We start from the raw sequence: 25,453 nt of genomic DNA, 5'->3' as shown, positions 1-25,453 counted from the left end.
GACACCCCAAGGTATTCCGTGAGGGGCATGGCGAGTTCCTAGACTTTTATATTTTTTGTCACAAGTTAGCGGAAAATGATGATTTTTTTATTTTTATTTTTTTCCCTTACAAAGTCTCATATTCCACTAACTTGTGACAAAAAATAAAAACTTCATGAACTCACTATGCCCATCAGCGAATACCTTGGGGTGTCTTCTTTCCAAAATGGGGTCACTTGTGGGGTAGTTATACTGCCCTGGCATTCTAGGGGCCCAAATGTGTGGTAAGGAGTTTGAAATCAAATTCTGTAAAAAATGGCCGGTGACATCCGAAAGGTGCTCTTTGGAATGTGGGCCCCTTTGCCCACCTAGGCTGCAAAAAAGTGTCACACATGTGGTATCTCCGTATTCAGGAGAAGTTGGGGAATGTGTTTTGGGGTGTCATTTTACATATACCCATGCTGGGTGAGATAAATATCTTGGTCAAATGCCAACTTTGTATAAAAAAATTGGAAAAGTTGTCTTTTGCCAAGATATTTCTCTCACCCAGCATGGGTATATGTAAAATGACACCCCAAAACACATCTCCGTATTCAGGAGAAGTTGGGGGAAAAAAAAAAATCATCATTTTCCGCTAACTTGTGACAAAAAATAAAAAGTTCTATGAACTCACTATGCCATCAGCGAATACCTTAGGGTGTCTACTTTCCGAAATGGGGTCATTTGTGGGGTGTTTGTACTGTCTGGCCATTGTAGAACCTCAGGAAACATGACAGGTACTCAAAGTCAGAGCTGCTTCAAAAAGCGGGAAATTCACATTTTTGTACCATAGTTTGTAAACGCTATAACTTTTACCCAAACCATTTTTTTTTTACCCAAACATTTTTTTTTATCAAAGACAGGTAGAACAATAAATTTAGAGCAAAATTTATATATGGATGTCGTTTTTTTTGCAAAATTTTACAACTGAAGTGAAAAATTGCATTTTTTTGCAAAAAAAATCGTTTTTTAAATTTCGATTAATAACAAAAAAAGTAAAATGTCAGCAGCAATGAAATACCACCAAATGAAAGCTCTATTAGTGAGAAGAAAAGGAGGTAAAATTCATTTGGGTGGTAAGTTGCATGACCGAGCAATAAACCGCTAAAGTTGTGGAGTGCCGATTTGTAAAAAAGGGCCTGGTCTTTAGGGGGGTATAAACCTGTGGTCCTTAAGTGGTTAATCGAATGTGTCAGCTATATGAGAATAACTGTCTTAAATCCTTTAATATGTTACAGCAAGAGTTTGGACTGCCTAAGACGTTATTTTATGTCTACCTTCAGGTACGACATGCTGTACAAACACAAGACCGTAAGGAGAAAATAGTCTCTGCTGATTCACATCCGATTATTACTCATATTACCTCCCTGGGGGATACAAGAGGGGTGATCTCCTCGTTTTATCTGAGCTTAATTGAGGCGTTACACAAGGCCCATCCGCTACAGCTATATTCCAAATGGCAACATGATGTCACTGACTTAACAATGGAACAGTGGGAGGAGGTATTGGAGGATTTCCCGGTGGTAGCGGTAAGTGAGGCCAACAGGGTCTCACAATCGCTATTACTGCATAGAGTGTACAGAACTCCAGTCTTATTACACAAAATGGGGTATAGGACGGACGATACTTGCCCTAGATGTGGCGCACATAATGCTGATTTAATTCACTTAATGTGGAATTGCCCAAGGCTGCGAAGATATTGATCTGATGTGGGGAACTTAGTCTGTAATGTGTTTGATATAACTATTGATCTAACTCCTACAATCTGTATTCTGGGATATACCCAAAGAGATACCTGTTACCCTGAGCTTAGAGTAGCGATCACAAGAATCCTTTACCAGGCAAGGAAGCTAATTGCGTTTCACTGGATTGCCTCTGTCTCCCCGGCTATCCAGAACTTAGTGGATAAGATTCATATGCTGGTAAGACTAGAGAGTTACGTATACCAAAAACGAGGGAGTAATAAGAAATTCGAAAAAATATGGCCTCTTTGGATATCACATTATAATGTTGTGGTTTAATGTAGTAGACTTGTTGCTTTGAATGGTGATGGGAACGTACTGCATGATGATCTGTAAGTAAGGTTGGGAGATAGTTGGAGTGGATGCTGGATTTGCATATGGAAAATGAAGAACCAATGGGAAGTCAAACAATGGCTTATCCTGAAGATCTTCTAGGACTATGGTTCTGGGAGTAATACGAAGCCATCATTGATGCCTCTCCTATGGACTTTCTTACAACCGCGAACCCAGGACTCTTGGTGTGGGGAGGGGGGGAGAGGGAGGGTTTATGTTTTCCCCTTTTTGGGTTGTTTGCATAAAATCTTATTGAAAATCAATAAAAAAGATTTGATTTAAAAAAAAACACATTTATTTTACCAGTGGTACAGTCTCAGAGTTACATTTATTGCTTGTTGCGACGTTTCGGGCCCAGTTTGGTGCCCTTTATCAAGCTATAAATGCAAAAACAATGGATACATATAAATATGAGTATCAAAAAATACAAATATTGAAAAAATTGATCATAATGTACAGTATTTCATCCATAACATGAGGAAAGATATGGTATGTCCGTGTGGGTAACACGGGCTGAAGGGTAAGTATAATGGAAAAACATGATTGAATCAATAAGAAACTGAGAATTAAAATGACATGATTGGAGAGCCACTTTGACACTTAGTAGATGGGCCCGACACAAGTTTGATCAAAATGTGCGCTAAGAGCTTCCATTGATCAATTTATAGTAGGCATAGTACCACTTGAAATTAGAATGATCCCCATTTCTCAGCTTTACTGCTTATATGTGTCTGCAGTCATTATTTTTTTATTAATTATGTTTGCTTTATGGATATGCACCTATGACTATGAATAAGAATGTGCCAGTCTAAATTTTCTTGTAATATTTATTTGAGGGTAGCGCCTCTTTTAGACTGAGCACACGCCCATCTGCCTGGGGCTTCTGAGCAGTGATGGTCAGTTTGCAGTGTTCGCCAGCGAACACATGTGGGCTGCCATCTTTAGTAAGGTAACTCACCCGTCCGGCGATGCACAGGTAAGCCCTTACCTGTGCTTCGGCCCGGTCTGAAATCAAATGCGGTCCGCGGAGCAGGCAATTCCGAGAACAGCCCGATGAAGGCCCCCGGCGGTGGTTCTCGGAACTGTCTGCTCCCGGTGACCGCATTTGATTCCAGACCGGCTCCCGGCACAGGGTAAGGGCGTACCTGTGCATCGCCGGACGGGTGAGTGTACCTTACTAAAGATGGCAGCCCGCATGTGTTCGCTAGCGAACACTGCGAACTGACCATCACTGCTTCTGAGCAAAGTACAAATGTAGCTGGTTCCTCATAGAAACATAGAATGTGTCGGCAGATAAGAACCATTTGGCCCATCTAGTCTGCCCAATATACTGAGTACTATGGATAGCCCCTGGCCCTATCTTATATGAAGGATGGCCTTATGCCTATCCCATGCATGCTTAAACTCCTTCACTGTATTTGCAGCTACCACATCTGCAGGAAGGCTATTCCATGCATCCACTACTCTCTCAGTAAAGTAATACTTCCTGATATTACTTTTAAACCTTTGCCCCTCTAATTTAAAACGATGTCCTCTTGTAGCAGTTTTTCTTCTTTTAAATATTCTCTCCTCTTTTACCTTGTTGATTCCCTTTATGTATTTAAAAGTTTCTATCATATCCCCTCTGTCTCGTCTTTCTTCCAAGCTATACATGTTAAGGTCCTTTAATCTTTCCTGGTAAGTTTTATCCTGCAATCCATGTACCAGTTTAGTAGCTCTTCTCTGAACTCTCTCCAAAGTATCAATATCCTTCTGGAGATATGGTCTCCAGTACTGAGCACAATACTCCAAATGAGGTCTCACTAGTGCTCTGTAGAGCGGCATGAGCACCTCCCTCTTTCTACTAGTAATGCCTCTCCCTATACACCCAAGCATTCTCCTAGCATTTCCTGCTGCTCTATGACATTGTCTGCCTACCTTTAAGTCTTCTGAAATAATGACCCCTAAATCCCTTTCCTCAGATACTGAGATTAGGACTGTATCACTGATTTTATATTCTGCTCTTGGGTTTTTACGCCCCAGGTGCATTATTTTGCACTTATCCGCATTAAATTTTAGTTGCCAGATTTTTGACCATTCCTCTAGTTTTCCTAAATCCTTTTCCATTTGGTGTATCCCTCCAGGAACATCAACCCTGTTACAAATCTTTGTGTAATCAGCAAAAAGACACACCTTACCATCGAGGCCTTCTGCAATTTCGCTGATAAAGATATTAAACAATATGGGTCCCAGAACAGATCCTGAGGTACCCCACTGGTAACAAGACCTTGGCTGAATATACTCCATTGACTACAACCCTCTGTTGCCTGTCCCTCAGCCACTGCCTAATCAATTCAACAATATGGGAGTCCAAGCCCAAAGACTGCAATTTATTGATAAGCCTTCTGTGTGGGACAGTATCGAAAGCCTTACTGAAGTCTAGATAAGCGATGTCTACTGCACCTCCGCCATCTATTGTTTTAGTCACCCAATCAAAAAAATCAATCAGATTAGTTTGACATGATCTCCCTGAAGTAAGCCCATGCTGTTTTTCATCTTTCAATCCATGGGATTTTAGATGTTCCACAATCCTCTCCTTAAGTATGGTTTCCATTAATTTCCCCACTATTGATGTCAGGCTTACTGGCCTATAGTTGCCCAATTCCTCCCTACTACCTTTCTTGTGAATTGGCACAACATTTACTAATTTCCAATCTTCTGGGACGACTCCTGTTGCCAGTGATTGGTTAAATAAATCTGTTAATGGTTTTGCTAGTTCACCGCTGAGCTCTTTTAATAGCTTTGGGTGTATCCCATCAGGCCCCTGTGACTTATTTGTATTGATTTTAGACAGCTGACTTAGGATCTCTTCCTCTGTAAAGACACATGCATCAAAAGATTCATTAGTCTTATTTCCTAACTGAGGTCCTTTTCCTTCATTTTCCTTCGTAAAGACTGAACAGAAGTATTCATTGAGGCAGTCAGCTAGTTCTTTATCTTCTTCCATATACCTTCCTTCTTTTGTTTTTAATTTTGTAATTCCTTGTTTTAGTTTCCTTTTTTCATTTATGTATCTGAAGAATGCCTTATCGCCTTTTTTCCCTGACTGAGCTAATTTCTCTTCTGCCTGTGCTTTAGAAGCTCTTATAACTTGTTTGGCCTCTCTCTGCCTAATCTTGTAAATTAGCCTGTCATCCTCGTTTTTTTTTTTTTGTAATTCCTAAATGCTATATTTTTGTTTTTAATGATTTTGGCCACTTCTGCTGAGTACCACTGTGGTCTTTTCCTTTTTTTGCTTTTACTGACAAGCCAATTTTCTGTTGCCTTCAATAGTGCCTCTTTTAAGTAGTCCCATTTCTCCTGGACTCCAATGAAACTGTTCCAATCTGATAGGGACTCGTATACCACAAATCTAATTTTAGAAAAGTCAGTTTTTCTAAAATCTAAAACTTTTGTTTTTGTGTGGTGTGACTCAGTCACTGTACTTCTAGTAAACCACACTGACTGGTGATCACTAGATCCCAAGCTTTCCCCTACAGTAATATCATATACCAAATTCCCATTTGTGAATACTAAATCTAAATGGCCTCCTTCCGGGTTGGCTCCTCAACTACTTGCTGTAGAGATAATCCCAGTAGGGAATTTAGAATATCTGTACTCCTGGCAGAACTAGCTATTTTGGTTTTCCAGTTTACATCAGGAAGATTGAAGTCTCCCATAATGATAACTTCCCCCTTCAATGTCATTTTAGCTATTTCCTCAACTAGTAGATCATCTAGTTCTTTGACTTGGCTAGGTGGTCTATATATCACACCTAGACGAGTTACCTTATGATTATCAAGCTGCAAGGTAACCCAAACTGACTCTAAATTGTTCTCGCTAACTTGTATCAAATTCGATTTTATGCTGTCTTTCACATACAGGGCCACCCCTCCCCCCTTCTTGCCTTCTCTGTCTTTCCTGTATAGAGAGAACGCTGGTATTGATATATCCCAGTCATTACTCCCCTTGAACCACGTCTCAGTAACAGCCACTACATCTATATTCTCAGATGCCATTATAGCCTCAAGTTCATTGATCTTATTCCCTAAACTGCGAGCATTTGTAGACAAGACTCTGAGCTTGTCATTTCTTAACCTTTGTGCTACTGGCATTTTCTGGCATTGTTCCGGGGGGCAGTCGGACTGCTGGATTATCACTCTTTTGCCCCCCTTTCCTAGTTTAAATGCTCCTTAGCAAATACTTGGAACTGTTCACCGAGGACATTCGTTCCTTTGAGAGAAAGATGCAAACCATCTTCTTGTCAGTTCATTTCCATTCCAACAAGAGCTAACATGAGACACTAAGCATACCTTGGTTCCGACACCATTCACCAAGCCATACATTGAATTCCTTAATGCGCATCTTCATGTCATGCTGAAGGTTATGCACAGGCAAAACTGCAGAGAATGAAACAGTTGATGCAACCCTCCCGTATATCCTTTCCAAGTGTGTGAAAAGCTTCTTTCACCTTTGACTGCCCTGATAATGTGGACTTGGATAAGTCCAAGATAGGCGGTATATTAGTGATAGGGACCCGTCAGCGGGAGCTACCTTGCGCTTGGTAGATGGGCCCGACACAAGTTTGATCAAAATGTGCGCTAAGAGCTTCCATTGATCCATTTATAGTAGGTACCACTTGAACTTTAGAATGGATGCCCATTTCTCAGCTTTACTGCTTATATGTGTGTGCAGTCATAATTTCTTTATTAATTCTGATTGGAGAACATGACCGTACGTACTGAATAACATGATTACAGGAAATAGTTTCAGATACAGAATGGTATAGATTACATATACCAAGGAGTGACAGACTATATAAATTGATTGGAACAATGTGGCCAAAGAGGATAATATAAGTTGGTCTAGATGCTTATAGAGGGTTGTAATGACTCTAATATAAGCACTAGGCCAGCCAAGTAATATCATAATACAAATGAGAAATTGCCAGACTAGAGTAACCTTTTAGAGTTAATATATTATATGTAAGTCAAAGCTGATTGATAAGGGTGTAGGTGGTGCCCATGATAAGTATTATAATACGTAGAATCCAATTACACATAAGCCAGATATGACTAGATCGTAGTGCAGTATATATGCACTAATGTTTGGCTGCCATGGAATCAAAAGTGTACGACCCAACCATGCGTGGTGCTATAAAATAAAGTCCAGTGGTCAGAATGTAATAGGAGCATTGGTGGTGCCTTACTTGAGAAGGCCGGGTGTCAGAATTCCACAGCGTGCAGTGGATAAAAGCACGCCATGGGTTTTTATCGGGAAGTAATCCCGATCACGTGAAGGGCAGGACATTTGGCTCGGCAGGCGTGCGGTGAGCCGCGGTATGGCGGATGGGTTGGATGTTGAGATCTAAGGGGCGGTGTGCCGTCAGGCGCATGCGCCCCTATTGCGTGTTAGGCATGCGGCGCCATGTCGGATAATGGCAATGGCTGGAAGAAGATCGGCGCATGCTCAGTGTCGCCGAGGGATGTAGCGGCATCTTGGAAGCTGAAAAACCTTTGAATTACAGATTATTCTTAGGAATTTAATAGGAAGGTTATTGCCAGACAAATGCATAGCCAATATTGGAGTGTTCCTCAGGGCTTGGTGGATAGTAAGAGATATCTATGTAAGGCGCATCTGGTTTTGTGTGATTGGTGCAGCGTATATGTTATCATTGATTTCATAAATTCTATTATCTAGATACAATAAGGCACAGATACAAACCCTGGGAGCAGGAAAGAACATAATACCCACCAGCCTCACTATATAGTGAAGGCAGTAAATAATGATTGAGGGCTGTATATGGTTAATTCTTTAGTTGGGATCATGGGATTATGATGCGGAGGAAGGACCTATTGGAAAAACATTAAGAGGCATGTGAGACAGAGCATAGGACACGGTACAGTTATTACAATTAGAAACATTTGTAATCCTTATTAAGGCCTCCTGGGCCCAAGGTACCCAGGTGGCGGATCCATTGCATTTCCCTTAAATGTAAGATTTCCCCGCGATTACCCCCCTCTACGGGGGATCGGGACCCAGTCAATGATTTGGAAGTGGAGTTGTCTGGGTGTATGTTTAGATTCCTGAAAGTTCTGTACTAATGGAGCTTCCTCTTATTGGTACGAATATTGGCTTTGTGTTGACTGATCTGTTTTTGATTTTTTTTTTTTGTGTGGTTTCACCCACGTACCCCAGTCAGCAAGGACATTTGATGAGATAGATGACGAAACAGGTGGTACATGAAAAGTGGACCTCTGATATAGTATTTTTTACCTGACGATGGATGGGTGAAAGTGTTGCCATTGGTGACATTGCCCACATTGGGCACATCCAAGCATGGGTATGTGCCCAAATTGGGCGACCCAGTGATAGTTTGTTGTGGGTCATTTTTCCCAGATTCCGAAGTCGGACCTCACCAAGCAGTCACGAATGATGGAGGGGAGTTTGTATGACATGAGGGGTCTGGAATGAAAGACACTGGGGGCACTTCCTGTAGGATATGCCATGTTTGTTTAGAATCTTTTGATTGAGGGGCTCTAAGTGGAATAAGTGGTAACGCAAGGAATCCTCTTGTTAGGGTTATTACTCTAGCCTGGCAATTCTCATTTGTATTCTATTACTTGGCTGGCCTAGTGCTTATATCAGAGTTATTACAACCCTCTATAAGCATCTAGACCAACTTATATTATCCTCTTTGGCCACCTGTTCCAATCAATTTATATAGTCTGTCACTCTTGATTATGTAATCTATACTATTCTGTATCTGAAACTATTTTCCTGTAATCATGTTATTTAGTACATACGGTCATGTTCTCCAATCATGTCATTTTAATTCTTAGTTTCTTCTTACCCTTCAGCCCGTGTTTACCCACACGGACATACCTAATCTTTCCTCATGTTATGGATGAAAATACTGTAGATTATGATAAATATTTTAAAATATTTGAATAGTTGTATTTTTGATACTCATATTTATATGTGTCCCTTGTTTTTTGCATTTCTGCTTGATAAAGGGCACCAAACTGGGCCCGAAACGTCGCAACAAGCAATAAATGTAACTCTGAGACTGTACCACTGGTAAAATAAATATTTAATGAAGTCATATGCGTCTTCGGTGTGCTGTCTTCACACTATTGTCACAAGTTATGGAGGCTCATCTTGTGGCTTCCTACCTCACCATAAGATCTCGTAATTTATAGATTGTCATAATCATCCCCGCCTTGGGTTCACGTGATGTGTAGGTGTAGCTGGGCAACCAATAGAAATAAACCTGATCTATTTAGATAATTAATTTCCCTAGTTTCACCTGATCCTCACTACTGACACCCCCAAACCTACACCACAAAGGTTTGTTTTTCAAGAACTCGTACTCTTACTTGGGCTACATGCACACAGCTGTGTCCTATTGTGGTCGGCAAACCACAGATCCACAAAATATGCACCTTCCATGTGCAATCCACATACGGACAAGAATAGGACATGTCCTGTAATTTGTGGGTATATGATATATAATGTTACCTCCTGAAGAAGCCATGAGCGAAACGCGTTGAGAGTTTGGGTCCTTACTATAACGGATATTTTTCAACCTGGTCGGTATTCTTAAAGGGGTTTTCCCATCTCAGACAATGAGGGCATATCGCTAGGATATGCCACCATTGTCTGATAGGTGCGGGTCCCGCCTCTGGTTATTCTGTTGTCTTTGTAACTTGACAAAGGGGCCCTGGAGTCCTGAAACATGTTGTTTTATTGGGCTTGCCTAATAAACCAGATTCTGAACTGAATGTTCATGGTTGTGATGCCTTGGTAGTGTTGTACCTAGATGATCTGCACTCTAGAGGTCTAAATTAAGGTTATCGCATTACCTCCAGTACCATGGTTTGCATCCTTCTAGTAGGCTGGTAGGTTATTTCAAATCTTCATGTGAACATATTTTTTTCTTTTTATAAGAGAGAAGCCAAAAAGTGATATAGAGACACGTCGGTCCAAGAGGAATTCAAGGAAAAGTACTAATAGCAATGGAGGAAAAAAAAAAAAGTTGTGACAGACGTAAGTTGCATAGACTGTCCATATTGCACCCATACATAATTATCCTTATTAGAGGATACCTTAAATTCACCTACCTGCACCCTCTTTATTCATCTGATTAAGGGTTCAGGCGGCTGTGCCTGGTATTTCAGCTCAGTTCCATTTGCTTGAATGGGTCTCTCTGTAACACCAGACACAACTGCTATAAAATGTCCTTGTCCGTGTAAACAAAGGGGAATCTGGTGTGTGGCCATTTCAACCAGTTGAACGGGAAGTCAAAACCACCAGTCTAATATTGATGGCCTACCATAAGGATGGCTTCTATGCTACTGTCATCTGTTTTGTAGATAGAAAACACCTACTGAAATCTCTGAAGGGTCAAAATGCTTCCATGTCTTCACCATAGCACCTGCATTCCAAAGAAGCAGACACCCAACGGTATTACGCACATTTAAAGGGGTTAATGGGAAATGATAATGATGAGGATAGACTTATTGTCTACTGAGGCATGGCATCCCACTCTTCTTGAAGGGCGGCCCTCAGCTCATTATGGTTCTGGGGTACAGAGTTACGACCCTCTACACAGCGACTCAGCTGATCTCATAGGTTTTCAATGGGATTTAGGTCTGAGAAAGTGCAGGCCACTCCATTTGAGGTACCCTAGTCCTCCAGCAGCTGTTGCCTAATAATGCGACCTCGATGAGCTGGAGCATTGTCGTCTATGAAGATGAAATTAGGCCTATGTTGTTCATGCAGAGGCACAATGACTGGATTAATGAGGTTATTCAAGTAGTATCTCACTGTACCATTCACAAAGTGTAGGGCAGTTCTGTATTGACTCGACACACCTGCCTACACTGTAACACCACCACCACCACCAAAGGCAAACAGTGGCTGATTCATAGCGCTCTCCTTGACATCGTTGACGACCATCATTTCTGCTCAGCGTGAATCAACTTTCATCAGTGAACATCACTGATGCCCACTGGTCCCTCATCCAGCATAGATGCTGACTAGCCCATGCAAGACGATGACGCCTGTGGTCATGTACCCTTGCAGGTCATCTAGCATGTAGACAATGCTGATGTAAACGGTTTCAAATGGTCTAACGTGACACTTGGGTACCTCCGTTAAATGTGCCTGGAGTTGTGTAACATTCATCATCTGATTCCGCATAACACTGTTCACAATGAAGCGGTCATCAGTGTGGGATGTGGCCAAAGGATGTCCACTTCTATGCTGTGACTCTTTCAGTCTCTATCTCTGTTGCAAGCTGCTGATGACACTCTGTGACACTCTTAGGCTACTTTCACACTTGCGTTCGGGGTTCCGCTGTGAGTTCCGTTTGAAGGCTCTCGCAAGCGGCCTCGAACAGATCCGTACAGCCCCAATGCATTCTGAGTGGATGCGGATCCGCTCAGAATGCATCATTTGGCACCGTTTGGCCTGCGTTCCGCTCAGCAGGCGGACACCAGAATGCAGCTTGCAGCGTTTTGGTGTCCGCCTGGCCGTGCGGAGCCAAACGGATCCGTCCAGACTTACAATGCAAGTCAATGAGGACGGGATCCGTTTGATGTTGACACAATATGGTGCAATTGCAAACGGATCCGTCCCCCATTGACTTTCTATGTAAAGTCAGGAGTCCCTATTAATATACTATCAGATCGGAGTTTTCTCCAATCCGATGGTATATTTTAACTTGAAGCGTCCCCATCACCATGGGAACGCCTCTATGTTAGAATATACCATCGGATTTGAGTTAGATCGTGAAACTCAGATCCGATAGTATATTCTAACACAGAGGCGTTCCCATGGTGATGGGGACGCTTCAAGTTAGAATATACTAAAAGAACTGTGTACATGACTGCCCCCTGCTGCCTGGCAGGTGCTGCCAGGCAGCAGGGGCAGACCCTCCCCCCCCCTCCCCTGTATTTAACTCATTGGTGGCCAGTGCTGCCCCCCCCCCCCCCCTGTTTTTAACTCATTGGTGGCCAGTGCGGCCGGCCCCCCTCCCTCCCCCCCCCTGTTTTTACTCATTGGTGGCCAGTGCGGCCGGCCCCCCCCTCCCCCCTGTTTTTTAACTCATTGGTGGCCAGTGCGGCCGCCCCCCCCCCCCACCCCCCCCTGTTTTTTAACTCATTGGTGGCCAGTACGGCCGCCCCCCCCCCCCCCCCCTAATTAAAATGACCGACCCCCCATCATTGGTGGCAGCGGAGAGTTCCGATCGGAGTCCCAGTTTAATCGCTGGGACTCCGATCGGTTACCATGGCAGCCAGGTCGCTACTGCAGTCCTGGCTGCCATGGTTACTTAGCAATTTTAGAAGCAGTATACTTACCTGCGATGTCTGTGACCGGCCGGGGCGCTCCTCCTACTGGTAAGTGAAAGGTCTGTGCAGCGCCTGGCCGGACACAGACATCGCAGGTAAGTATAATGCCACCAATGAGTTAACCTTTCTTTCCCATTCTGACATTCAGTTTGGAGTTCAGGAGATTGTCTTGACCAGGACCACACCCCTAAATGCATTGAAGCAACTGCCATGTGATTGGTTGACTAGAGAATTGCATTAATGAGAAATAGAACAGGTGTTCCTAATAATTCTTTAGGTGAGTGTATATTATAGATTACTATGTTGCATCTCTCTTATTAGCAGTTTGACAATGCAACACTTCCAACACTTTTTTTTATTTTTTTATTAGGAGGTCCTTCCCAGTGGTTGGAGAAAGGTAAGTAATTTTCTTATAATACACTTATCTTATTTTGAGCAATCCTCTTTGTGAATCATTGATGATTGTGGGTACACAGACCACGGCTCTAATGACCAAGATATTGCGATAGTAATGTGTTCTCTTATTTAATATCTCTATTGATTCTGCCGATCTTTTAAACATAATTACAAAAAATGAGGCAAATGAAAAGCCCTCATTGAGACCTTTTGGGCTGAGGCTTTCTAAGGCTACTTTCACACTGGCGTTTTGGCTTTCCATTTGTGAGATCTGTTCAGGGCTCCCACAAGCGGTCCGAAACGGATCAGTTTTGCTTTGCCCTAATGCATTCTGAATGGAAAAGGATCCGCTCAGAATGCATCAGTTTGCCTCCGTTCCGTCTCCATTCTGCTTTGGAGGCGGACACCAAAACGCTGCTTGCAGCCAAACGGATCCGTTCTGACACACAATGTCAGTCAATGTGGACGGATCCGTTTTCTATGACACAATAGAAAACGGATCCGTCCTCCATTGACTTTCAATGGTGTTCAACATGGATCCGTCTTGGCTATGTTAAAGATAATACAAATAGATCCATTCTGAACGGATGCAGACGTTTGTATTATCTGAACGGATCCGTCTGTGCAGATCTATGACTGAAACGCGTGTGTGAAAGTAGCCTAACCGATATATCCGTCTGGATTCTTCTTGGAGAAGCATTACATCAATGTTGCCACGTCTAGGTCCAAGTTATTTCTGCGTTACTCCCCGCGTTATCCTCAAGATTTCAAGCATTTAGTATATTCTCCATTAAAGTATCTAATGTGTCTTGATAGGGTTGTATCATCTTTAGGGTTAGTTGTACTCGGGTGTTTTGAAATACGTCATCTTGTTTAGTCTTGCCAACATTTATATCTTAGGGTTCATTCACACGTCCGGATACCACCCATATGCATTCTGTATAGAACATGCTCTATCTTATTTGTGGGGCCACAGAACAATGGATGCGGACAGCACTTGGCATGCTGTCCACATCTTTTGCAGCCCAATTTAAATGAATGGGTCTGCATCCGTTCTGCAAAATTTAGGCACGGATGCAGACCCAGAACAAGGATGTGTGAATGGACCCTTAGGGCAAGTACTTTGTGATATGTAACGTGTAAAATATAAGAGTGAAACTGGATCGCACATCCTCAATACTATGCTTTTATCTAATAACTGCTTCTCAGCATAATGAACATCGCTTCTCAGCACAATTTGTCGTATACCTACCCCTATGTTGCATGCTGTACATGAGGCATTAGTATACAATTTGATCAAAAAGCACAGGCCCACTCACCACGACAAGGTTGCCTCTTTGAATGGGAACCTACTCTAAATTGAGCGCAGCGCTGAGCAGCGACCACCGGCGCCGTAGCACCGCACCAGCAGGCAGTGGGACCCAGAATGAGCCTATGCTTTTTGATCAAATTGTATACTAATGCCTCATGTACAGCATGCAACATAGGGGTAGGTATACGACAAATTGTGCTGAGAAGCGATGTTCATTATGCTGAGAAGCAGTTATTAGATAAAAGCATAGTATTGAGGATGTGCGATCCAGTTTCACTCTTATATTTTATACAATTTGTGCTATGTAATCGACTTGAGTTTTCGGTAGCTGATTTTGAGCATTTCTCTCTCAAAATCAGCTTCAAATCAGCTCCAAAAACACCTCAAAATAGCCTCCTATTCATTTCATTGGGAGGCAGCACTTGCTTCTTTTATACACGCGTAAAAAGCTGCAGGGTGCCCTATCTTGCGGCAGAATCAGTGCGGAATCTCCCATTGAAATGAAAGCAGAAAAAAACAGCAAGGTCATGCTTTTTTTGTGTGTTTTCCACATGTTTTTTGGCTTCAAAAACCTCAAGCTAAAAATTCTAGTTTGTATTAAGTCAACACTTTTTTTCACGCTGAAAAAAGACGTGTATTCCACGCTGGTTTTTTAAGTGTGTATTTCAAAATAATTTGTGGTGAACCAGCCCATACTTGGTATTTGTGTTATTATTGGGGTTGATAAATTCCTTGGTTGTCTTGGTTGATTGCTTTAAAATAGAGAGGTGACCTATCCACCAGTTGATCCCATCCCGAAGGTTCCTACCTTGTCTGTATGTGATTGATGGCGTTGGTGTTAATGCTGCCTTAATTAAAGGCTACATGCACACAACAGTGAAAGAAAAGTCTGTTAAAAACGGACACAGTCAGTTTTTCATAGATATTTAGTAATAAAGTCCCCCATAGTTGATCCAGCAGTAATAATGTCCCCATAGGGGCCCCCAGCAGTAATAATGTCCCCCATAGTGGCCCTTAGCAGTCAGTAATAATGTCCCCCATAGTGGCCCCCAGCAGTAATAATGACTCCCATAGTGGTCCTCAATTTAAATAAAAAAAATTTTAGGCCGGAAAAAAAAACACCCCATCCATGGGTGTTAAAAGAGTCCCATTATTTCAATGGGGTCCCTCTGGCCATGAAAACGACCAAAAATAGGACAAAACGAAAATAGCCCCATAGACCTTAATTGGTGCTAAAAATTTAACATTCGTGTGCATGTTAACAATACCAGTGACGTCTCAATACCTTATTCATGGTTTGATGTTGTTGGTTAACCGTACCAACACAACATACATTTTAATCCTCAACTTGTGTTTGATTTTTACCTTTAATAAATCGATGCGGTTAATAGCCCAGGCCCTGGAATATGCCCTGTGCAAGACTTTTTTCGGATAGCCTCTTGCTCTTAACAGAAGATTACATTGTGTTTGAAACTATGACTGCTCGGAGCAATACCTGGTTGCTCTAAAGTATTGTCCTATTGGTATTCCTTTTTTCAGTGTTGGTGGATGATAGCTTTCCCGGCTATCCCAGTACAACAGATTATTAGTAGGTGTACACGAAGAAAAAGAGAAGTTCTAGCATTCAGGATAAAACCTAGATGTTTTCTTTATTCATAATGGTCACAATTCACATACATGGACAGCTTCTCCCTCACCTAGCGGTGTGACCATTATGAATAAAGAAAACATCTAGGTTTTATCCTGAATGCTGGAACTTCTCTTTTTCTTCGTGTTTCAAGTGAGGACTGGTCCGGTCTGTTTCGTGCATGGAAAAAGATATGGTGAGCTGGAAAAATATGCTTGTATATGCTTATTAGTAGGTGTAGGTTTCCTGAAAATCTCAGTATGGACACTGTCACCAGGTGCAAGTATTATCCTCAAATCCAGGCACGTAATTGTGTTCTCACAAATTTATTGAAGTGCGAAATCCTATAGTGCCTACCCATAAAAGTAATACATCGATTCATCTACCCCAAAATAAAATGTGACTGGTGTACAACCTCAACTCCTCCGTGAATACCTTTGTGTCTTCTCACCAACCTAAAAATAAATTTGCAAAATTAGGTGCGCATGCCGTCCCCATGGCTGTTCCGGTGACCTGGTGATAACACTTCCCATTGCAAATGAAATACTTTTGCGTCAAACAAAATTGAAGCAAAGAAATTACAAATGAATTGTGACTCTGGAATTTTACTCTTTTGGTGCTCAAAAAAATATTGAATTGACGTACACTCAACGATTCCAGATGATTTGACTTTTTATGTTATTTGCAGCCAGAGATTCCTACGGGACCTATCAAGATGTTTCCCACAAACCAGGTGGATCATTGTGCTTGGAAATCTTTCCAGGACACGTGGAAATCCATTAGTATAGGCAAGGTGTGTACAATTGGCATCTAGTTTATGACTTACAGTATGTACTTAGTCCTGGGAAACTGTAAATAACTACTTTTATTCTCTCTCCCTGCATTTAGTTTGCCAGTCCTTTAAAGTTTAAATGCCAAAAGCTCAGAAGTAGGACCTAATAGTCTGTATAATGCTTGTCACTCTTAGGCTTACTGTACATTGGGCACATTAATAGAAATTTGCCTTCATATTTACATGTATGATGAGAATTTTCCCTGAACTCAGACATGGGAATGCTTTTATGTCATGGCTGCTACACTGTTTTTATTGGTCAAGGCTATGTTCACTTTTTGTTTTTTCTTCACATTCGGCATATGTCATGGGAAAGCTCTCTGCTCCCACTGAATAAATGTGTAAGCCCCATGCATCCATTGTATGCCAAAAGAGTATCCTTTTAGGTAATAAGAATATTATATTATATTATGCTTTCCTATACAGAGAGGCAAATACACAATTAAAAAGAAAATAAAAAAGCTTTACCACACAGTATACATTTTTAAAGGGGTTATGCTATGATTGATTGTTCAAATGAGCCATTGGAGCACCAAGAGACGGGCTTTAGCACTTTCAGCACCACTCCAGCGACGCCCCTGGTGCTCAATACAGACTCCTCCATTACTTCAAATGCACCTCCTTCCCTCAACCTGCATGAGCCCACCTCTCGGTGCTCCAATAGCTCATTTGCATAGAAATAAAAGTGTAAATTTCTCCACAACGCCACCACCCACAAGAAAAAAAAATACAGGTATTGTTTTTAACTCAGCGACATCAACCCTAGTAGGCTATATGCCTGGTTCATTAGGGTTGATCCTGGTGCCTCTTTAAACTGAGCACGTTTAACCAGTGAACGTGAGACGGACAAAAAATAAGGAAAAGACCAAACAGCAGGTGGCGCTATACAGATTTATTTTATTGAAAAACTCAGTGGCTATGCTACGGTAATTACAAAAGTATTCAGATCCAGGTGCTGGTTGGAAAAATGTAGAATTTTGTTTTGTGGCAGAAGTTGGGATCCTGGGAAACATATGCCACTGTATACATTGCAGTCTTCCTTCGAAGGTCTAGGATGTGGATTACTCCTGACATATGCCTCCAGGGCTAGCAAACAGCAGAGATGTGAACAATGCCATATTTGTTATAACTCTGCTTTCTGATTTTAGCTATAAAAGCAGTCTGAAATGTCTGACACTGGAGAAAGGGGCTGTTGCCCAAATTCATCCTGCTGCCGTTTGCTCTACAGCAGTTCACCCATCAAATGCACAAACACTTGTAGCAGCTGGAGACCTCTACGGTAATGTTGGGTTGTGGGATTTGGTGAGTATTAGTCTCATTACATTTCTAATGTTGGCGTTTTGTTGTGTGTGAATATAGCAACTTGCTCTTTGTAAGTACTAAAGCTTGCCGAACGTGCAGACAGAGATTGCGGCAGTGTATCTGCAGAGAAGAAGGCTATTGGATGTATATAAAGCGTACCTTTACTTTCAGTTAACTGTTTAGAATGAGCTGCCCTGTGTGTACATCAGGGACACCACTAACCATTATATTCTAATCACTGTGAGACCTCAGGACACGTCTTGTCGAGCGGCTTTTGTGGGTGCACATGCCCTGACAGATTCCTTCCACCCAAGGAGTTAAATCAGTAGCTTGTATTAGTGGTTCGGAGACAGCACACCTGGGACAGCAAATAGCTTTGAATTCAATCTTTATTTTACCAGTGGTACAATCTCATATCATTTATTGCTTATTGCAACGTTTCGGGCCCAGTTCGGAGCATTTGTCAAGCTGTGAAGGCGCGGTCATATCATTTCCACTGCAAGGGCACCGAACTGGGCCCTAAACGTTGCAATAAGCAATAAATGTTATGAGATTGTACCACTGGTAAAATATAGATTGAATTCAAAGCTATTTGCTGTCCCTGGTGTGCTGTCTCCGAACCACTAACCATAATATGACTTGCATCTGATATTTTTAGCAGTTTTTTCGCTCTGCAGACTACATGTATTACATGAGCTGGAGGCTGGCTGTCACGATGTCTGCCCAAAGAATGCACATAGGCACAGGAGATTCTGCTCCCTAACTCTATCTTAGGCAACATTCACACGACCGTATGTGTTTTGTGGTCCGCAAAACACTGATCCGCAAAAAATACGGATGATGTCCTTTTGGCATCCATATTGCATCCTTTTTTTTGCGGATCCATTGTAACAATGCCTATCCTTGTCCGCAAAGGGGCTACTGAATGGACATATACGGATGCATGAATGGGTCCCCATCCAATCCGCAAAAAAAACCGGAACGGACACTGAAACAAAATACGTTCGTGTGAAAAGAGCCTAATTCAGAACCGTGGTTCCGTAGACCGTGGTTTAGGTCCACATCTGATCCGTACTTTTTGCGGATCGGATCCATTCACTTCAGTGAGGCCGCAAAAAAAAAAAAAATAGAACATGTCCTATTCTTGTCTATATTGTGGACAACGATAGGACATCTCTACAGAGATCAGGATGTACAGTTCCGCAAAATGCGGAATGCACACGCCCGGTATCCTTGTTTTGCGGACCTCAAAAACGGCTACGACTGTGTGCGTGAGCCCTTACTCAGAAGCAGCATACAGGACATTATTGAGAAGTAGTGAGGAATATAGATTTGATGTACTGTATATATAAATACATATAGATAAGATGGTCAGCCAGTCCTGATGAAATCAGTGGGTTTGATCAATTTTATTATATGCATGGCCAGTGTAAGTACAGGGGTTTAGAGTAGGGCTATGCACAGTTTTCTGTTGCATGAATTTTTCCACTATTAATATTCACTCTACAGTTGTTGGTTTTTTGCCCTATGTTCCTTCATTTGAAATAATGTAAGAGTTGCGTGAAGTACATATACACGTAGTGTGTCCTTCTGGAATGCCTCTGTTTTATTTTGTGACAGTTGTTTCTGATGTTGCAAAGCAAAATAAAAAAAACCTGTGTGTGGAGCCTGTCTTGTATTTTTCGTCCGCATCCACTTTTTTTATTTTTATTTTTTTTGCAGTGGGGGCCAAATAAAATGCAGACATCACACAATGTCCGTATGTCCGTTTCACAGCCCTGCAAAAAAAAAAAAGATAGAATATGTCCTATTCTTGTCCGATTTGCAGACAAGAATAGGCATTTCTGACATAGGGCACCACACGCGGAAGGGGTAATTGCGGGATGCACACGGCCGGTATATGTATTTTGCGGATCCACATTTAGTGAACTGGAAAATACATACAGAGTCATGTGTATGGGGTCTAGATTTGGCTTTGAATACACATGAGTATGATACACCAGCAAAGCCAGGCCACCACAGCATAGACTGCTGCAGCTCCTTTACCATCACCTTGTACATACATACTTGCCTGGGCTCAGGATGTACATATATAATGAGTTGTTATATGATCTCCTTCCTCTAATTTTGCTTCTTGAAATAACTTTTCAGAAACTCCAGTCAGCAGGGGCTTATTTATTTCCACTCCATGCTGGCAAAACTTCCGTTGCTTTCTCTCCATCTGATCCAAGACATCTGGTGACACTTGGTCAGGAAGGGACAATCCGCTGTGGAGACATCTCTCGCTCTGTCTTTGATGAGGTGAATTTGCTTCATGTACTATATATAAAATATCCTATGGGAAGTTACAGTTCAAAATTCTTCTGCCTTCCACATTTCTTCTATTCCTAGCTACCATTCAGGCCTTCTGTGAGATATTTTGTGAATCAAGCCACTGAATGAAGTTGAACAGGGGCCACTTACCATAAAATGCCAGTCTATAAGGCTGGGTTGACATCACGTTTTATGCCTCTGTTTGACATATACATTACAAAAAAAAGGATTAAAAAAAGCTTCTTTTTTTTTTTAACAATGGAACTCTATGGTGTATGGCATCAGTCTGAGGCATCTGTTTAATGTATATGTTAAAAGGCAGGGAAAAACATGATGTGAACCCACCCGAAGATGCTCATATAGCTTACCTTAGACTGGTGTCTGTCAGCACCGCTCAGCTAATAAGGACACTGACAACCGCTGGGCTCCTTTTGCAGGATGGCGAAGGGACATTTTTATTTTGGCCACCTTTCATGCATCACTTATAAACCAGGAATATGTCACGCAGTCTTTCCAAATATGTAAAAAAATATAAATAAATTGCATGTATAGGTGAGCAGCAGAATAAAACGTGCGCGCGATTTTCAATTTTTTTATTTTTTATTGTTTCTTGCATACAAGTTGTACTTTCTAATGGCACCATTTAATATTGCATACAATAAAGTTGGAAGCTGTAAAAAAAATTCCAAATAGGGTGGATTTGGGGGAAAAAAAACAACACAATTCCGCCATTGTTTTAAGGGTTTCGATTTTGTGGCGTTCCCTATGCAGTAAAACTAACTTGTGCCCTTTATTCTCTAGATCAGTTTGATCATCGATACCAAATAAATACAGTTTTTTTGTGTCTTAATAATTGACCCCTTAGTGACCACCAATACGCCTTTTTACGGCGGTCACTAAGGGGCCTTAGGCTGGGATGCTGCCTTTTCACGGCGGCCCAGTCTAAGCGCTGCACGGGTCTCCCGAGGAGCAGGGGCTCAGCTCTCATATGAGAGCCGTGCTCCTGCTCTAACAGCCCTGACCGGCAGGAGTGCTGACCCGGGCTGTTTAACCCTTACATGCGGCAGGCAATGGCCACTGCATGTAAACGGTGACAGAAGGAGCAGACTCCCTCTGTCTCCCCATTGGCACCCTGAAAATGTGATTGCAGGGTGCCGATGTGTGTAAAGGCTGGCTGGGACCTGGTATAGGCCGGCCCCAAGCGAGCCTTGAGTATTTTACACTAGAGAGGCATAGCACTGACATTAAAATTCAATGCACTATAGCAGTGATGGCGAACCTTTTAGAGACTGAGTGCCTAAACTGCAACCCAAAACCCACTTATTTATTGCAAAGTGCCAAGACAGCAATTTAACCTGACTACTACAGTCCGAAATTGTTTACATATACATATTCCATGTACTTTATCATTTAGCTGTAATAGCCTGCCTGCTTTCAAACCAGACATCCCCCCCAAGCGGTTCAGAACCCCCAGCCAGGCCCCCTGTCCAACCAGCCAGGCCCCCTGTCCAACATTAGACATTTACTACACTTTTTTGACACTGTTGATATGCATATCAAAAGTGTTGATAGTGAGTGTCGCACCTCTGAGACCCCCGCTGATCTCTATAATGAGCACTGCTGCTTCTCCTTATTGTTGAGCAGGATGGTGAAGACATCCCATAGACTTTATATTGAGACTGTCTTCACTACAGCGCTCATCAATGAAGAGAAACACCATTCTGCTGAGTGCTTCAGACTGCTCGTTATAGAGATCAGTGGGGGTCTCAGAGCTAGGACCCCCTCTGAAGCCCACTGCCACCACTGAAACTATCAGGGAGCCCACTGCCCAGCAAGGCTGCTTACCCTGCCTGGCTGGGTGAAGATCGCGCACACTGCAAAAGTCTCCTCCCTCAACATCTTGAAAGCAGTGTGCCGAATGCTCTGGCAGCCTGCTCAAAGTGATCAATATCAAAGTTCTTTTCTGTATGGAGCTTTGATATTGGTTGTTTTAGGCACCATCGCTGCGCTGCCTGTGCCGCTGAATGGCAGGAAGTCTTTAGACTTTTTCCAGGGCGCGCGTGCACACAGCAAGGGCTCTGAGTGCCCCTTCTGGCTCACGTGCCATAAGTTTGCCACTGCTGCACTATAGGGATATGCACTTGTATTTTAAAAGCAATCAGAATATTGTCTATTATAGTCCCCTTTTGGGACTATTAAGTGTTAAAAAAAAGGTAAAGAAAAACAAACAAAAAACCCCCCATTTATTAAAGTTACAAAATTCCAATTAAAAACGCTTTCTTTTCCATTGAAAATATGCTTTTCAATGAAAACAAATGCAAAAATAAAATCTCCCCCATATGTTTTATTTAGCAAAACATAAAACAACTATATGTATTTGGTATCGCTGTAATTGTACTGACCCAGAGAAAGATATTATGGTATTTATAAAAATAAAAAAAAAAACACTGTAAAAATGAAAAAGTAAAAACTCAGTGTTTCTGTTTTTTCCCATAGCCCTCCCAGAAAAGAGTTAGAATAAAAGTTAATCAGAACGTTATGTGTACCCCAAAATGACACCATTAAAAACTACAACTTGTCCCGTAAAAAAACTAGCCCTCATACAGCAACATAGACAGAAAAATAAAAACTGTATATCTCTTGGAAGTAGTCGATAAAAAAAATGGAAGAAAAATGCTTGGTCAGTAAGGCCAAAACCGGCTGGTCACAAAAGGGTTAAAAAATAACATTTTGAATTTCTTTTTTCTTTTTTATCGCCATGTTCTGACCCCCATACTTTTTTATATTAGTCTGCAGAGCTGTTTGAGGGCTCATTTTTCACAGGATGATCTGTAGTTTTTAGTGATACCACTGTAGGGTGTTCATTTTTTAATCAGGTTTTTTTGGGGGGTAAAGCAATGAAAAACAGCAACAGCGTTCCACTGTATGGGATAAATATGTTTATTTCTTACACTACTTGTTTAATGAAATATTTGTGTTTCTTTATAGATTTACCGAAGGAAGAATATCTCACCTCGTTTGACTTCCTGTCAGCTAGCGGTTCTGTCCTGATAGTTAGTCACTCTAATTCAAAGCTGTCAGTGGGGGACCGTAGGACTCCGACAAATGCCTGCGATGTTCAGGGAAGCTCGCATGAAAAATACCCGTACTGTTAGTGTGCAATCCTCTCAATAGGGATCACTGTGCAGTAGCAGGATCAAGGTGAGCATGTCCCTATATAATTTCTTTGTATCATTGTCTTGAACTGATTTCCTGATTGACACTTTCCTGGCTCCTGCTACTCCCGCTATCTCCATCTTCCGGTCCAGGCGCTGTTTACATCTGGCTGGCTATGGATATACAGGCAAACAAAAAACAGGATGGCAGCACATCATTACACATGCAAACAATAGAACTAGGGATTTTGTCTATTACAGTGGTACTATATCTACGATATATTAAAAATTAAAGTTCTTTGCGCACATTTTTGATCAAACGTGTGTCTCCCCGCCCATCGGCCCAGGGCTACTGAGCAGTGGTATAAATAGCAGGATCCTACCAACCGCCCTGAACATTGTAGGCTTAGGTTAGGCCCAGCAAAGAGGCAGTTCTGTTAGTGTTAGGTACCCATCTGCAGAAGCCACCTTAACGTTGCTAGATGGGCCCAACACACGTTTGATCAAAAAAGTGCGCATGGGTGGGGGGGGCGTGGTCGGATGTGGAGCTAAGAGGACACACAGCGCACCAGCTCCGACAGGTACCGCACAAAAAAGCTGCACACAGCACTCCAGAACCCCCTAATCTGCTCCATAATACAGCCCAGCAGCTGACCCACACGCTCACCTCCACAATATGGGCCGCAGTAAACTGAAAGAAGCGGCACCCAGCAAGATAGAGGTCTTTGTTCGCCCCCGCACTGAAATCCAAGATGGCGCCCGCAGTTTACAGCACAGAAGCGCCGAGAGAGAGGCGAGCGCTCAGAATCCTCCCTGCCTTCCCCGCCAGCAAGCTGCGATTCTCCATGAAACCAAGAACAGCTACAACAATAAAGAGCAAGCAGCTCCCTCAATGAGAGGCTCTTTTGAATGTATACATGAGGCCACAGTGGGGATAGCCTTCCAGCAGCAGAGGCCATAATAGCCTCTCCAGTCACAGAATCTACACTGAGAAGCCTCTTATCTGAGCTGAAGCAGTCAATACATAAAGATATCACCACTGCCTTCTCAGCATTGCAAAAAGATATAGCACAAATTGGGGACAGAACCTCCAATATTGAAAATAAAATGGAGGAATTCACAACTGCACATAATCAATAAGTGGATGTGTACAATGAGGTAGAAGAGGATATTTCAGCACTTAAGCCTCATTCACACGTCCGTGTCTGTGCTCTAATCAGTGAGCAGGTGGTCAGTGATGAATCCGTGTATCCGTTTTTTGCTGTCCTTGCTGCATCCGTGTTTCACTGACACTGAACAGCTGAAAAATAATTTTCAAAGCATCTCTTGTTAACCAGCTCCCGACCGCCTAACGCAGGGATGTTTAAATATATTTCTGCTATTTGTATTTTATTTATTTAGTATTTTAATTTTTTTTTTATAATCACTTTATTACTTATTTTTAAAATATTTTTGTCACATAATATGTCCCCAAGAAGTCATAAAAAAAACTGTGAACAATTTTGCACTTTTTCCTTTTTATTTTCTTTTTTACATTTTGTTGTTAAAATTTTCTTTTTTTTTCTTTTTTTTTCTTTTTTTTATATATTTTTACAACACTGTTTTTTCCCCAAGAGGTCTTTTTTTTTTTTTTGGCTTCTTTTTTCTTTTATTTGTCTTTTATTTTATTGTGTCTTCAAATTTATTTATTTTTTTAATCTATATTTGCCACATAATTTGTCCCCAAAAGGTTCACTTTGGGGACGCAGACTTTTTGCACTATTTCCACTGTAACTGGGGCATCCAAAGGAGCACCAGTTACAGGGAAACCAGCCTGCTGGGAGGACTTTGTTTAAGGCAGAGCTGATCACTCACTAACCCTGCAGCTTTGCATTCCCCTGCCCCCGAGACACCCGGCGATCACGTTATTGCTGGGGTCTAAACTGCATAGCGCTCCTTGAGGAGAAGGCAGAAGCACTGATAAACCACTTCTGCCTTCTTCTTGGCTCCCCCACTGTCACTGACAGCCGGGGACCTGTCCTGCTACAGTGCAGAAGCTGCCATCCGTCAC

The 25,453-nt window shown here is 42.1% G+C and overlaps 1 protein-coding gene across 1 annotated transcript in view; it reads left to right on the top strand.

Annotated features, from left to right (window-relative positions):
• WDR76 (WD repeat domain 76) overlaps positions 1 to 25,453 on the top strand; it is a 140,738-nt gene that overhangs the window by 90,101 nt on the left and 25,184 nt on the right. The window contains 11 exon segments of the mRNA XM_040415662.1: positions 10,062 to 10,152; positions 12,837 to 12,863; positions 16,490 to 16,594; positions 16,690 to 16,728; positions 17,780 to 17,935; positions 20,087 to 20,236; positions 21,893 to 21,896; positions 23,237 to 23,375; positions 23,377 to 23,407; positions 23,409 to 23,449; positions 24,046 to 24,314. Of these exon segments, the coding sequence (XP_040271596.1) occupies positions 10,062 to 10,152; positions 12,837 to 12,863; positions 16,490 to 16,594; positions 16,690 to 16,728; positions 17,780 to 17,935; positions 20,087 to 20,236; positions 21,893 to 21,896; positions 23,237 to 23,375; positions 23,377 to 23,407; positions 23,409 to 23,449; positions 24,046 to 24,314 (1,052 nt within the window).

The sequence above is a fragment of the Bufo bufo genome, chromosome 1, assembly GCF_905171765.1.
Source record: "Bufo bufo chromosome 1, aBufBuf1.1, whole genome shotgun sequence".
Taxonomy (NCBI): Eukaryota; Metazoa; Chordata; class Amphibia; order Anura; family Bufonidae; genus Bufo; species Bufo bufo.
The sequence above is the reverse complement of the archived record's forward strand: the minus strand, read 5'-3'. Positions and strand labels throughout refer to the sequence as shown.